The 12,861-nt window shown below is 42.0% G+C and overlaps 1 protein-coding gene across 1 annotated transcript; it reads right to left on the reverse strand.

The window, feature by feature from the left end:
• Positions 1–7,240: 7,240 nt before the first annotated feature.
• LOC307043324 (keratin, type I cytoskeletal 13-like) lies at positions 7,241–10,478 on the reverse strand. The gene is made up of 7 exons (XM_079687702.1): positions 9,929–10,478; positions 9,692–9,774; positions 9,407–9,563; positions 9,137–9,298; positions 7,916–8,041; positions 7,581–7,798; positions 7,241–7,465 (listed from the first exon to the last, which is right to left on the reverse strand). Exons 1-7 carry the CDS (start codon positions 10,412–10,414, stop codon positions 7,369–7,371), a joined length of 1,329 nt encoding a protein of 442 aa, XP_079543828.1. The 5' UTR covers positions 10,415–10,478; the 3' UTR covers positions 7,241–7,368.
• Between the last annotated feature and the right edge of the window lie 2,383 nt (positions 10,479–12,861).

Below are 12,861 nucleotides of genomic sequence, written 5' to 3' on the forward strand. Positions count from 1 at the left end.
TGATGATGATGATGATGATTATGACAATATGATGTGCTCGGAGTCGGATTGTTGATCGGCAGCAGGGGGTCAGAACTGCTCGAGTCCTATATGGCCGTAATGGGACTGGTGCAATGGTGCATGGAGGTGTGTGTGTGTGTGTGTGTGTGTGTGTGTGTGTGTGTGTGTGTGTGTGTGTGTGTGTGTGTGTGTGTGTGTGTGTGTGTGTGTGTGTGTGTGTGTGTGTGTGTGTGTGTGTGTGTGTGTGTGTGTGTGTGTGTGTGTGTGTGTGTGTGTGTGTGTGTGTGTGTGTGTGTGTGAGTGAATCTGGATTGGTGGGTTAAGAAGAAAAGGGATGTGGCAAAGCGGTCATTCACGTTCTTGTTCATGGTGACTGTGATCTCACGGCCCACTGAAAGTGAAAGAAAGTGGGCGTGGGGCGCTGAGGGGGGGGGGGGGAGTAATTGTCTTGTCTTTCCAATATGCCACATCAAGGAACATTTCTTTTCAAACTGCCCTTTAATTTAACTATTTCAACTGTGGTTCAACATAACAGTCAGACACACCCTTGTGTTTTTATACTGCCACTGTTTCACTTTGTGTCCTGAATATGTATACTGTTTGCCAATGTCACTTTTATGTTAAGTCAATGTTGGCCCATTGAAACCCTGTTTGCTCAAGCATGAGCACATAAAGGAGCGTTTCTTCTCTTGAATGCCTCTCATCCATTGAACGTACTATGAACTTTGATTGTCTTAAAGAAAGATTTGTAGTAACAACAAAAGGTTTCGATGTGTGACAGAGATGAATGCGGAGGGACATACTTGTCTCCGTTGTTTGGACACCAAAAGATCTTTCCAAATTGGAGAGGATGAAAATATATTAAAATGGAGAAAGGGGAACATTATGATCGTGGGAAGAAGAAACTCAAAGTAATTACGAGTCAAAAGAATAATCATGAAAAACAGATTGCTCGTGTAAAATGAGATTTAGCTTGAGGTGCTCAACGAACTTTTGTCAACCCAAGTGATGGATTGTTTTACAGTTTGACATGTCATGGAAAGAAAAGTTTCCTCGTAAAATTATTTCTCAGTATGCATTGGAACGGAGCCAGCGTCGATTCATTACACATCTGGTGTTTCTCAGTCGGCTGGGAAAAAGGTCTATTAGGTAGCATATCATCTTCATTGTGGAAAGAGCAAGATTATAGGAAGCTTCAAAAGAACATCAAAATATACTTTTATTCTTCTACTAAATGCAATAGTATGGTACTTACAGGGGCCTATTATGCTTATTTTCAGGTTCCATCATTGTATTTAGTCTCTCTACTTTAAAGAGTCCTCTCCTGCTGATGTTCAGGTGTATATCAGTATGTAGTGTCTCTACTTTAAAGAGTCCTCTCCTGCTGATGTTCAGGTGTATATCAGTATGTAGTGTCTCTACTTTAAAGAGTCCTCTCCTGCTGATGTTCGGGTGTATATCAGTATGTAGTGTCTCTACTTTAAAGAGTCCTCTCCTGCTGATGTTCAGGTGTATATCAGTATGTAGTGTCTCTACTTTAAAGAGTCCTCTCCTGCTGATGTTCAGGTGTATATCAGTATGTAGTGTCTCTACTTTAAAGAGTCCTCTCCTGCTGATGTTCGGGTGTATATCAGTATGTAGTGTCTCTACTTTAAAGAGTCCTCTCCTGCTGATGTTCAGGTGTATATCAGTATGTAGTGTCTCTACTTTAAAGAGTCCTCTCCTGCTGATGTTCGGGTGTATATCAGTATGTAGTGTCTCTACTTTAAAGAGTCCTCTCCTGCTGATGTTCAGGTGTATATCAGTATGTAGTGTCTCTACTTTAAAGAGTCCTCTCCTGCTGATGTTCAGGTGTATATCAGTATGTAGTGTCTCTACTTTAAAGAGTCCTCTCCTGCTGATGTTCAGGTGTATATCAGTATGTAGTGTCTCTACTTTAAAGAGTCCTCTACTGCTGATGTTCAGGTGTATATCAGTATGTAGTGTCTCTACTTTAAAGAGTGCTCTCCTGCTGATATTCAGGTGTATATCAGTATGTAGTGTCTCTACTTTAAAGAGTCCTCTCCTGCTGATGTTCAGGTGTATATCAGTATGTAGTGTCTCTGCTTTAAAGAGTCCTCTCCTGCTGATGTTCAGGTGTATGTCAGTATGTAGTGTCTCTACTTTAAAGAGTCCTCTCCTGCTGATGTTCAGGTGTATATCAGTATGTAGTGTCTCTACTTTAAAGAGTCCTCTCCTGCTGATGTTCAAGTGTATATCAGTATGTAGTGTCTCTACTTTAAAGAGTCCTCTCCTGCTGATGTTCAGGTGTATATCAGTATGTAGTGTCTCTACTTTAAAGAGTCCTCTCCTGCTGATGTTCAGGTGTATATCAGTATGTAGTGTCTCTACTTTAAAGAGTCCTCTCCTGCTGATGTTCAGGTGTATATCAGTATGTAGTGTCTCTACTTTAAAGAGTCCTCTCCTGCTGATGTTCAGGTGTATATCAGTATGTAGTGTCTCTACTTTAAAGAGTCCTCTCCTGCTGATGTTCAGGTGTATATCAGTATGTAGTGTCTCTACTTTAAAGAGTTCTCTCCTGCTGATGTTCAGGTGTATATCAGTATGTAGTGTCTCTACTTTAAAGAGTCCTCTCCTGTTGATGTTCAGGTGTATATCAGTATGTAGTGTCTCTACTTTAAAGAGTCCTCTCCTGCTGATGTTCAGGTGTATACCAGTTATAGTGTCTCTACTTTAAAGAGTCCTCTCCTGCTGATGTTCAGGTGTATATCAGTATGTAGTGTCTCTACTTTAAAGAGTCCTCTCCTGCTGATGTTCAGGTGTATATCAGTATTTAGTGTCTCTACTTTAAAGAGTCCTCTCCTGCTGATGCTCAGGTGTATATCAGTTATAGTGTCTCTACTTTAAAGAGTCCTCTCCTGCTGATGTTCAGGTGTATATCAGTATGTAGTGTCTCTACTTTAAAGAGTCCTCTCCTGCTGATGTTCAGGTGTATATCAGTATGTAGTGTCTCTACTTTAAAGAGTCCTCTCCTGCTGATGTTCAGGTGTATATCAGTATGTAGTGTCTCTACTTTAAAGAGTCCTCTCCTGCTGATGCTCAGGTGTATATCAGTTGTAGTGCCTCTACTTTAAAGAGTCCTCTCCTGCTGATGTTCAGGTGTATATCAGTATGTAGTGTCTCTACTTTAAAGAGTCCTCTCCTGCTGATGTTCAGGTGTATATCAGTATGTAGTGTCTCTACTTTAAAGAGTCCTCTCCTGCTGATGCTCAGGTGTATATCAGTATAGTGTCTCTACTCTCATTTCACTGACAGTTATCTGTCAATGGATTAAGAAGTTTCTTGTAATAAAATGTGTTCATGTCGTCGGTAGATTAAAGGAGCAGGCTGACGTACGTTCTTCAGGAGGACCATCAGTCATCAGTGTTCAGGCCTCGCCCTGCTTATCAGAGTGTCTGCTGAAAGGTGACTGAGAGATCAACAGCAAGGTGATGATGTTCTGCTGGCATGAGAATGTGCTTCTGCCAAGTGTAAGCTGAGATAATAGTAAACCAACGGAACCAGCAGGGACTTTTGCACAGGAAGTTGGATGTTGTCATTACAGATTGTTTCAAAACTGACTGGTCTTTGCATTGCTGCCCTATTTTGTGTTTTTCTTTTTTACACCGTAGTTTTATAGTTGATGTTATCAGTTCCTTTTCAAGTTATGATTTGTGTGTACGGTAAAGATGCAAAAATTCACTTTTAAGGTAGCTTAAAGCATTTTGATAGTACCTCAGCAATCACAAAATAAACTGCCAAAAGGTGTGACAAATCTGTCTACCTAGTGTGCAGGGGTTGGCAACCCGCGGCCCACGGGCCATTTAAGCCCTCTGCTCTGGCTCCCTTGAGCTTAGACAAAAATAAGAAGGAAATAAAATAAAAGTATTTGTAGGACTATTTATATTTTGTTGCATGGTTGAAAATGTTTCGTATCTTATATTTTGAGGTGATACTGTGACACATAAATAAAAAACAAAACGGTTTTAATTAGGTCAACTAAAATATGCTTCACATCCTGCTACGGTCCCGCGCGAGTGCCTTTTCTTGGAGGTGAATAACCTGACCCCCGGCTCGATGAGCGAACTATGGATAAATCAAAGAAAAGTACCGGAGAAACACAGGATTTAATTCTGTGTGGACAGAGTTATATGCTTTCACAGCAAATGATGCTGGTTTACCGGTATGTTTGATATGTGGAGAGAAGTTGTCAACGGTGCTGCAGCCTTTACGCATCGAGGAACAACAAGGGAGAGGAAGACAGCTGACGATCTTCAGTCATAATTCAATGGGGTATGTCATTTATTTCAGAAAACACTTTTTTTTATATTCCATGGAATGCTCTTAACGTCCCGATAGCAATGAATACATTAAATGCTTTGACAATAAATACATACAAAAATTAATCTCTGGAAGCCGTAGCGCTGTAAAAAGCACGACCAATAATTTTAGCCGGCTAAAGTAACTGGATGGCCTACCTGCCTGTCAGCCTTCCATCTGTGCACGAACTTATCTCGTGGCCTCATTGATGATACGTGTTCGTGTGTGTTGGAGGAGGGGCTCTGTAAGAAAGTCTGAAGGAAGAGGCCTATTTGTTCCGGTTGTGTATTTTCACATTCTAGCGCACTCGAGCTGGTTTCTCCATTCTTACCTACCCTACCTTTAACTCTTTTTAGGTTGCAGCTATATGTTTTATTTATTTCAAAGTGGGCCCATTTTAATATTTTTTTTCCTTCAAATGTGCAGAGGACTCCCCAAGTGCTGTGTTTAATTTATTTTAAAGTAGGCCTGTGTATTATTTTTTAATTCTCCTTATAGGAGTTCTTTGTTTCTTATTAGAGGTTAACAGTTTTATATAAAGTAATAAATAGCCTAATAAATGCAAAAAAAACTGTAGTTTTTGTCTGATATAACAATAAATACAACTTTATTAGCTATCAAGGTATGAAATATGTTTTGCGGCTCCAGACAAAAAAATGTTTTGGAAAAAGGAGCAAAATGGCTCTTTTGGTCAAAAAGGTTGCAGACCCCTGACCTAGTGTGTCAGTGGCCGACTGTGGTAGTGCAACCAACACAACCCCTTGACACAAATAGCCTTTTCCCCAAGTACCACTATTTAAAAAAAAACCTCTGTGAAATTATTGATGCTGACCAAAGTGCAAATAAGATAGAGTGGTGCAGTGACGAGTCCTAAGACCCAGCAGTGAGTCAGCATGTTACCACTACCTGTTCCCTTGTCTCAGAGTCAATGGGATTTCTCCATAGGATTTTAGAAAATAGCTCGAAATAAGGTCTGTGGTGGACACAAACGGGGCGAAGCCTGCGAGCTAGTTCAGGCAGTCAACTCGAGCACCAATGATAGACGTGACGCACCTCGTCCCTCTTACAACCAACCAATCACATTCTCCTAAACATGCCGCTCTATTGAAGCTGCCAGGTCTTCCTGCCTCTGCCTCTCTATGCTGCCACTGTTGTGTTCACTTGCTACTGCTACGTTCATGTTGCTGCTGCTTGCCTGCTCCAGCTCCACCCCAGCTTCCACCTGTAGGCTCGGGGGAGAGTTATCTAATCATCACTCAATGTTATTTGTAAATCTGTGGAGTGATGAAGCCCGAGCCTAGACGCCAACCTCAAACTATGTTGCTTCTAATAACCATATCAAGAAACCTGTGAGTTGTCCGACTGAAATTGAAGAGACGGATCACGTTTTGTTCTACATTAAATCCATCAGCAGTGACCCCACTGGTGATCTCTGAAGAGCTGACGTGTCTGAAAAACGATGGTTGTTCTGAAGTTGGCGTGACGTTGAAGTCGTGCTGCTGGACTTGGCTGTAGTTCCTTTATGCAGTGGTTCTCAAATGGGGGTACGCGGACCCCTCGGGGTACGTTGGAGTACTGCAGGGGGTACGTGAGATTTATTTTATGTTAATGAAATGAAAAAATATATATACCAATTTTAGGAAAAGTAAGGAAGTTTGAGCAGAGTGGGTTTTATATGAACAGAGTTACACATATTTCAAAACACGAAGTGTAATAACTGCAGGTTGCCTCCCTGTCAGAATGACAAAGGTCCTCAGTGAAGCTCAAGCCCATGTTTCTCATTACATTGTACAACATATTGAAAAGATCAGTTCAATGCAACTAATGGCGTCTTAGTGTTATTGCATGATGTTAAAATTGGTTTGCCATGAATTTAGTGATGGATTGTAAACATTTTAAATGTAGCTTTAAGTGTTTCTCATGTTCTTGTTTTAATAAATCAGACTCTGAGGGTGCAGCACATACTGTACCTCTTTATATAGCCTTTTTGTCCCTAACAAATTGTTTCTGCGCTGATCAGGGGGAACTTCGCTGAATTTTATTTCAAAGGGGGAACATTATTGAAAAAAGTTTGAGAATCACTGCTTTATAGCATAACGTTAGCATTTAGCTTCTGGACATTAGATTTATGATTAGAACATTATAAAAGTAGGGTAGACATGTGGAGATTATCCAGCTGAACAAAAGGTGCATTTATCAAACAGGTTTGTTTTCCACAGATCTTAATTCGAGCTATTTTCCAAAATCCTCTGGAGAAATCCCATTGCTCTTTTGTCAGCAGTTTACTTCAGGGTAAACACGTCCTCCCTGCACCGCTCTATTAAAGCAGCATCAGTGAGATGAGGGACAGGGATATACCCGTGCATGCATTGGGTAACAGTTAAGAAAATCCCTTTTTCAAATTGCCACCCCAGTCCAGCATCCAGTGATTCTTATTTATGCTCACACACAAATATCTCACAAGGTCTGCTGTTTAAAGACAGATATCTGAGCATTAACTCTTCATTTTAGGTTTAGTGGAAATAAACTCAAACTAAAATCTCAACTCATTGGAGAATGCATGTCTGCTTCAGAGTGGCACCATGTTGTGTTGCCCATCTGCGTGATTAAGTCCTGAACTAATTGTATCTCGGAGGACATGGTTGAGCAGAGCCGTATGCAATTTGATCAGATTTGCAGAGCCTCAATTTTTACTACATCTTTTCACAACCATTCCTTTATCTGGTGACAGCCTCAAGCTAAGGCTCACCGTTTTTGAAACAGGAATGCTAAACATTCTTGTCAGATTTAAGAGCAAATATTTTCACCAGACCTTTATTTAGAAAAACGCCACTCTAAAGACATCATTTGGAATTAAGACAGTTAATAAAACAGGACAACATTTTAGTCAGCAAACTGGCAGCCTTTTATTGCATTCACATGCCGAGGCAAAGAATGTGTTGTGATCATGGTTTATGATGGTGGTCCTCAGGCGTGGCCCAATGTGTCGCTCTTTCTGCGCGAGACAGATCAGGATTTGGACACCAACTGGCCGTTCACATATTCCTCTGTGAGAACGATCATCTTGGTTGAGGTGCTGCTGCTAGACCCTGAACTGATGGAACTGCTGCGAGGGGAAGAATCACAGAGCTTGCATTCAATATGAGAACAATTCTTCAATTTGCAGATGTTGTTATTTGTGTAAAATGAAAGGAGATAATCGTTCTTTGTGGACTACTTACGAGACCTCTCCGTCCAACAGCCTTCTGTATTCTGCGATCTCCATCTCCAGCCGTGTCTTGATGTCCAGCAACATTTGGTATTCTTGGCCCTGGCGTTCCGTGTCTGAACGCATTTGCATTAGCTGTTGCTCCAGCCCCGTCACTTGGCTCTGTAGGCTTTGCAACTGCATGGAATACCGTCCCTCTGTCTCAGCTAACGTGCCTTCAAGTGACCCTTTCTGTAGGTGGAAGGGAAAGACAGGAGGAAGGGAGAGGAGAAAGAGTGAATTAGAAGTCAAATATTTTGGGAGCATCATATCTTTCATTACATTTTGCCGTAGATCATTATCCTTTACCATGCTGAGTTGGGACTGCAGCTCGATCTCCAGGCCCTGCATTGTTCGACGTAGATCAGTAATTTCTGTCCTTGATGTTTGGATAACTTCTGTGCTGGCAGCCACCTCCTTGTTCAGATCCTCCGACTATAACAGACACGGGAGTACACAAGTTACATTAATAATACACAAAACACACAAAGCAATAACAGAGAGCACGTTTGTCTCCCAGTGAGATTTTCGGTCACAGACTCAAGATGCCCCATGGCTGAGTCTGGGATGTGTCCGGGGTTTTTCTTCTTCTTAGTTCGGTAATAACCGGTCTCACGATGGTGTAGCTACTTATTGTTGTCTGATTTAATATCATTTTGCAACTCGTTTTCCAGATCTTCATACACGAGATGCAAATTACAAGCCGAAAAAGTTCCCTGTGTTTTATGTCCATCTTTTCATCCAGAATACGATACATGATAGAATTATATTTGACAGTGAACTCTAAACCGATGCCCCGTAGGAGCGACCACACCTCCTGGGCTCTGCAGCAGTCCATGAGGAGGTGCTGTGGAGTCTCGTCCTCCTCACAGTTAACCATCGCACATGTTTTATTTGAACATAGCAGCTCCATGAGACCACAGCTCTGACCGCCACCTCACGTCTCTCATGCTCTCCGAAAGCTGCTTACATTTGATCAATTTCAAGACTTCGCTACCTTCATCAGATGTTAGGTTTTTGTATGTTATAAAACCACCATATTTGAAATCTTTCACCATTTTAAAAATCACTCTATTCGGTAGTCCGATCCAATCTATCTCTAAGCGTGCAAGTTCAGTTATGAAATCACCATAAACGAATTGGTTGTAGGGCTTTCCTGTTTATTGCAGCTGTGATATTTTTTACAAAGGTCATTTTGAGTGTGATGCCGAGGTCTATGGCTCCCAGGCCTCCATATTCCTTACTTTTGAATAATAAATGACGTTTAGTGACTTCCCTTGTTGTACCCCACACCAAATTGACACACTGTTTGTTAAATTGCATAATTATTTGGGCTGGTGGGGGAAATGTTTGCTAGAAAAAGGTTCTTTCTAAGTATGAATGATGTTATTATGTTTATTCTTAATTTATAATTTGCATTTCTATCCTCCCATTGTTTGACTTCACTTGATCTCCCCATTGAGGTCAGCACAGTTCAAATAGTTCATGCTTTTTTCACTTGAATGTTTATGTCGCATTTGGCAGTCTCACCTTTGCTTGGAACCAGGCTTCAAGGTCTCTCGCATTCTTGGCGGCCACAGACTCATACTGCTCACGGATCTCTGACATAACGAGGGACAGGTCCGGTTGTTTCCCTGCGTCCACCTCCACGTTGATCTGTCCAGTCATCTGGTTTCTCATGAGTGCTAATTCCTGTTGAATAAGAAGAGTTTGGCAAAGTTGTTTGAGTACATTTCAATCTTCATTCGAGCAAATTGAATGAAAGCTCATTCAGATGAACTTCAATCATTCGCTACCCACCTCCTCGTGGTTCTTCTTGAGGAAGATCAGCTCCTCCCTGAGGCCTTCAATCTGCATCTCCAGGTCTGATCTGGCCAGTGTCAGCTCATCCAACACTCTCTTCAGGCCGGCGATGTCAGCCTCCACTGATTGACGCATGGCTAGCTCATTCTCCCACCTGTGAGGCAGCAAGAAATCAGACATCTGCACCTCGGAAGCAACATTTTCCCCATACACGCATTGCTTCAGTTAAATTACCATCTAACTACGTCCGAGAAACATTCTGTCTCTGAACTTGATACTTACTTGATTCTGAAGTCGTCTGATGCCAGTTTTGCATTGTCAATAGACAGATAGATGCTTCCATTGATACTGGTGGCTTCCTGGATCTGTGTTTAGAAGACAGATTTCATTAGACACAAATATTTCTCTATAAAATCATGAATGTGCTTTGAAACACGTTCCAATGTACATTTCCAACATATTAATCTGGAGATAATTTACATTGTGACTAACTAAAGAATCAGAAATCATGTGACATACCCGTCCCTGCAGATCGGCGATGGTGGCCTCAAAGGCTGAGTAGTCTCTGGCATTGGGGGAGGACTTATTCTCCAAGAACTCGCGGATCTTGAGCTCCAGGTCAGCGTTGGCCAGCTCAAGTTTTCGCACCGTGTCCAGGTAGGTGGCCAGACGGTCGTTCAGGTTCTGCATGGTGGCCTTCTCATTTGCCGAAGCGTCAAACCCACCTCCACCTCCACCTCCACCTCCCATCCCAAAACCTCCTCCACCTCCACCTCCCATGCCAAAACCTCCTCCACCTCCACCTCCCATGCCATAACCACCTCCACCTCCACCTCCCATGCCATAACCACCTCCACCTCCAGCTCCAAAACTGCTGCTGGACATTCTTGATCCGATGCCAACTGAACCGCTCACACTGGAAGCATATCTCCTTTGCACCGCACCTCCACCCATGTTTCCACCCATGCTGCTTCTGCCGGAGCTACTCGCAAAATAAGAACTCATGGTGACGATTGCTCAAGAGATCTGCCTGCCTCAAAGAGAACGACTTGGACTGAGATGCAATGTTCTGCCTCTGTCCCCTTTTTATCCTGCATGCTGCCTCTGGTCAGGGCGGGGTTGTGTAGGAATGAAGGGAGGAGCATTACCTCAAATGGTTGCTTTGCCCCACCTATCACACACACCCTTGAGGTTCATTGTGTCCAACAATAGTAAGGAGAAGGAGGGATTACACTTAATCTAAATCTTTCAATTCTTTTAATCCACATCTATCTGCAGACAGATTATTATTTTTGTTAATTTGCATGAAGAAATGGCATTGTTGTCATGGCTTTAGTGATATTTGAATGTTGAGCAAGACTGCTATGTTGTCTAAACCTGTTATGTTACCAAGGCAACAAGCATTATATGGACTGTAAAATGGTTCATTGCACTTGACTCTCAGCCAGCACACGTCTTCGCAAACAACCCTCTGTCTTTCATTGTTATCATGCGTGAAGATTTTAAGTGTTGGTTCTTCTGTTAGTGATAGTTTCACTTATTCTTCACATCTCACACCTAACATGTTATGCATTCTCTTTGTGATGCTCAGCAATAGCCTGCAGGGTTGCTAGTTAGAATTTGTTTTGATGGATGATGTCAGTCGACACCTGGCCATAGATCACACCTGGGGAAAAGAATGTGCCGGAGATATCATCACAGATACGCCTACGTGTTCTTTCTTTTTATTGTCACTTTATGGGCATCACACCCAAACTAGAACAAGCTCTCCTTTGTTTGCTTCTTTCCTTTTAACCACAATCTTTTCTTCAATTCTTGACAGGCTTTAAAAGCTTTCCTTGCAGATTTGAAACAATATAATAAGAATAATCGATGTACTATTTAGAACATTCTGCTTCTGGTTAAACCTTAAAATATGTTTTTACTTCTAACTAGCAAACGTCTGAGCACATCCACGGCCTGGACGAACACATAGCAGAAGTTTCCTTTCACTGCTGATATTCATTTTGAGGTTGCAATCTAAACGGCTATAAATCACGTCCAATATAGTTGAAACCCTTGTGATATACGAGTGAAGATATTGTTCTCTCTCTGGAGATAGCATTTTCACGCTCACTCACCAAACCTTTGTGTGTACACACTGAAATGTTTAGCTCTGCACAGCTTAGTCGCACTTCATTAAGTGTTCAATGCTCCATTTCCAGATCACAATCTATATACGGGGTATTGCAATATAGTTTTTGATTCAAAAGGAGATTTGTTTAGACAGTTAAACATATTAACAGGAAACAAAAAACCCAAGCAAAGTTCTGTAAAAGTAAAAAACATGTACAAGTATAGAAAATAAAAATAACTTGAAAAAGATGCCGTAAAAAGACAAATGAAGCTCAGCGCGAGTTCAACCAGGAAGACCGTCTTTACTCATTCATTTACTATTTCAAGCTAAGCCCCTCCCCTTCAGACCGACCCCAACCATCCATTCACCACCACCAGGGTCAAGTTAAGCCCCTCCCCTGCAGACCGACCCCAACCATCCATTCACCACCACCAGGGTCAAGCTAAGTCCCTCCCCTTCAGACCGAACCCAACTATCCATTCACCACCACCAGGGTCAAGCTAAGCCCCTCCCCTTCAGACCAAACCCAACTATCCATTCACCACCACCAGGGTCAAGCTAAGCCACTCCCCTTCAGACCGACCCCAACCATCCATTCACCACCACCAGGGTCAAGCTAAGCCCCTCCCCTTCAGACCGAACCCAACTATCTATTCACCACCACCAGGGTCAAGCTAAGCCCCTCCCCTTCAGACCGAACCCAACTATCTATTCACCACCACCAGGGTCAAGCTAAGCCCCTCCCCTTCAGACCGACCCCAAACATCCATTCACCACCACCAGGGTCAAGCTAAGCCACTCCCCTTCAGACCGACCCCAACCATCCATTCACCACCACCAGTGTCTAGCCCCCGGGGGGTTTCATCAGATCGGTTCTCCCCTCTCGAATGATACTCCTGCACAACGGGGCCTAATCGCAAAAACTCTGTTACATTCATTTGTGTATTCCTGGCAATAAATATGTATTCTTATCAAAACCGTCTCTCCTGATTGAACAAAAATGGGTCATTGGAACTGTAATAAACTATTTTTGTTGGGAATTTGCAGTTTTCTGCAAGTACTCTAAAGCACAGTTATTTTTAGCTGAGTACATTTACTAGAATAATGGAGGTAGATGTTATTATGAATTGACATTTGTCAGTGTTGGATAAAGTACTCAGATCCTTTACTCAAGTAAAAGTACAAACAATCTTGGAATACTCCTTTACAAGTAAAATCCTGATTTCAAAATCTTAGTTTTGATAAAGTAACAAAAGTATTAGCATCAAAAAGCACTTGAAGTAAAAGTACTCACTCTGCACAATTTCAGAAGTATAAAAGTAAAGGATAAAATGTT

This window comes from Notothenia rossii, assembly GCF_949606895.1.
Source record: "Notothenia rossii genome assembly, chromosome: 6".
NCBI classification, from domain to species: domain Eukaryota; kingdom Metazoa; phylum Chordata; class Actinopteri; order Perciformes; family Nototheniidae; genus Notothenia; species Notothenia rossii.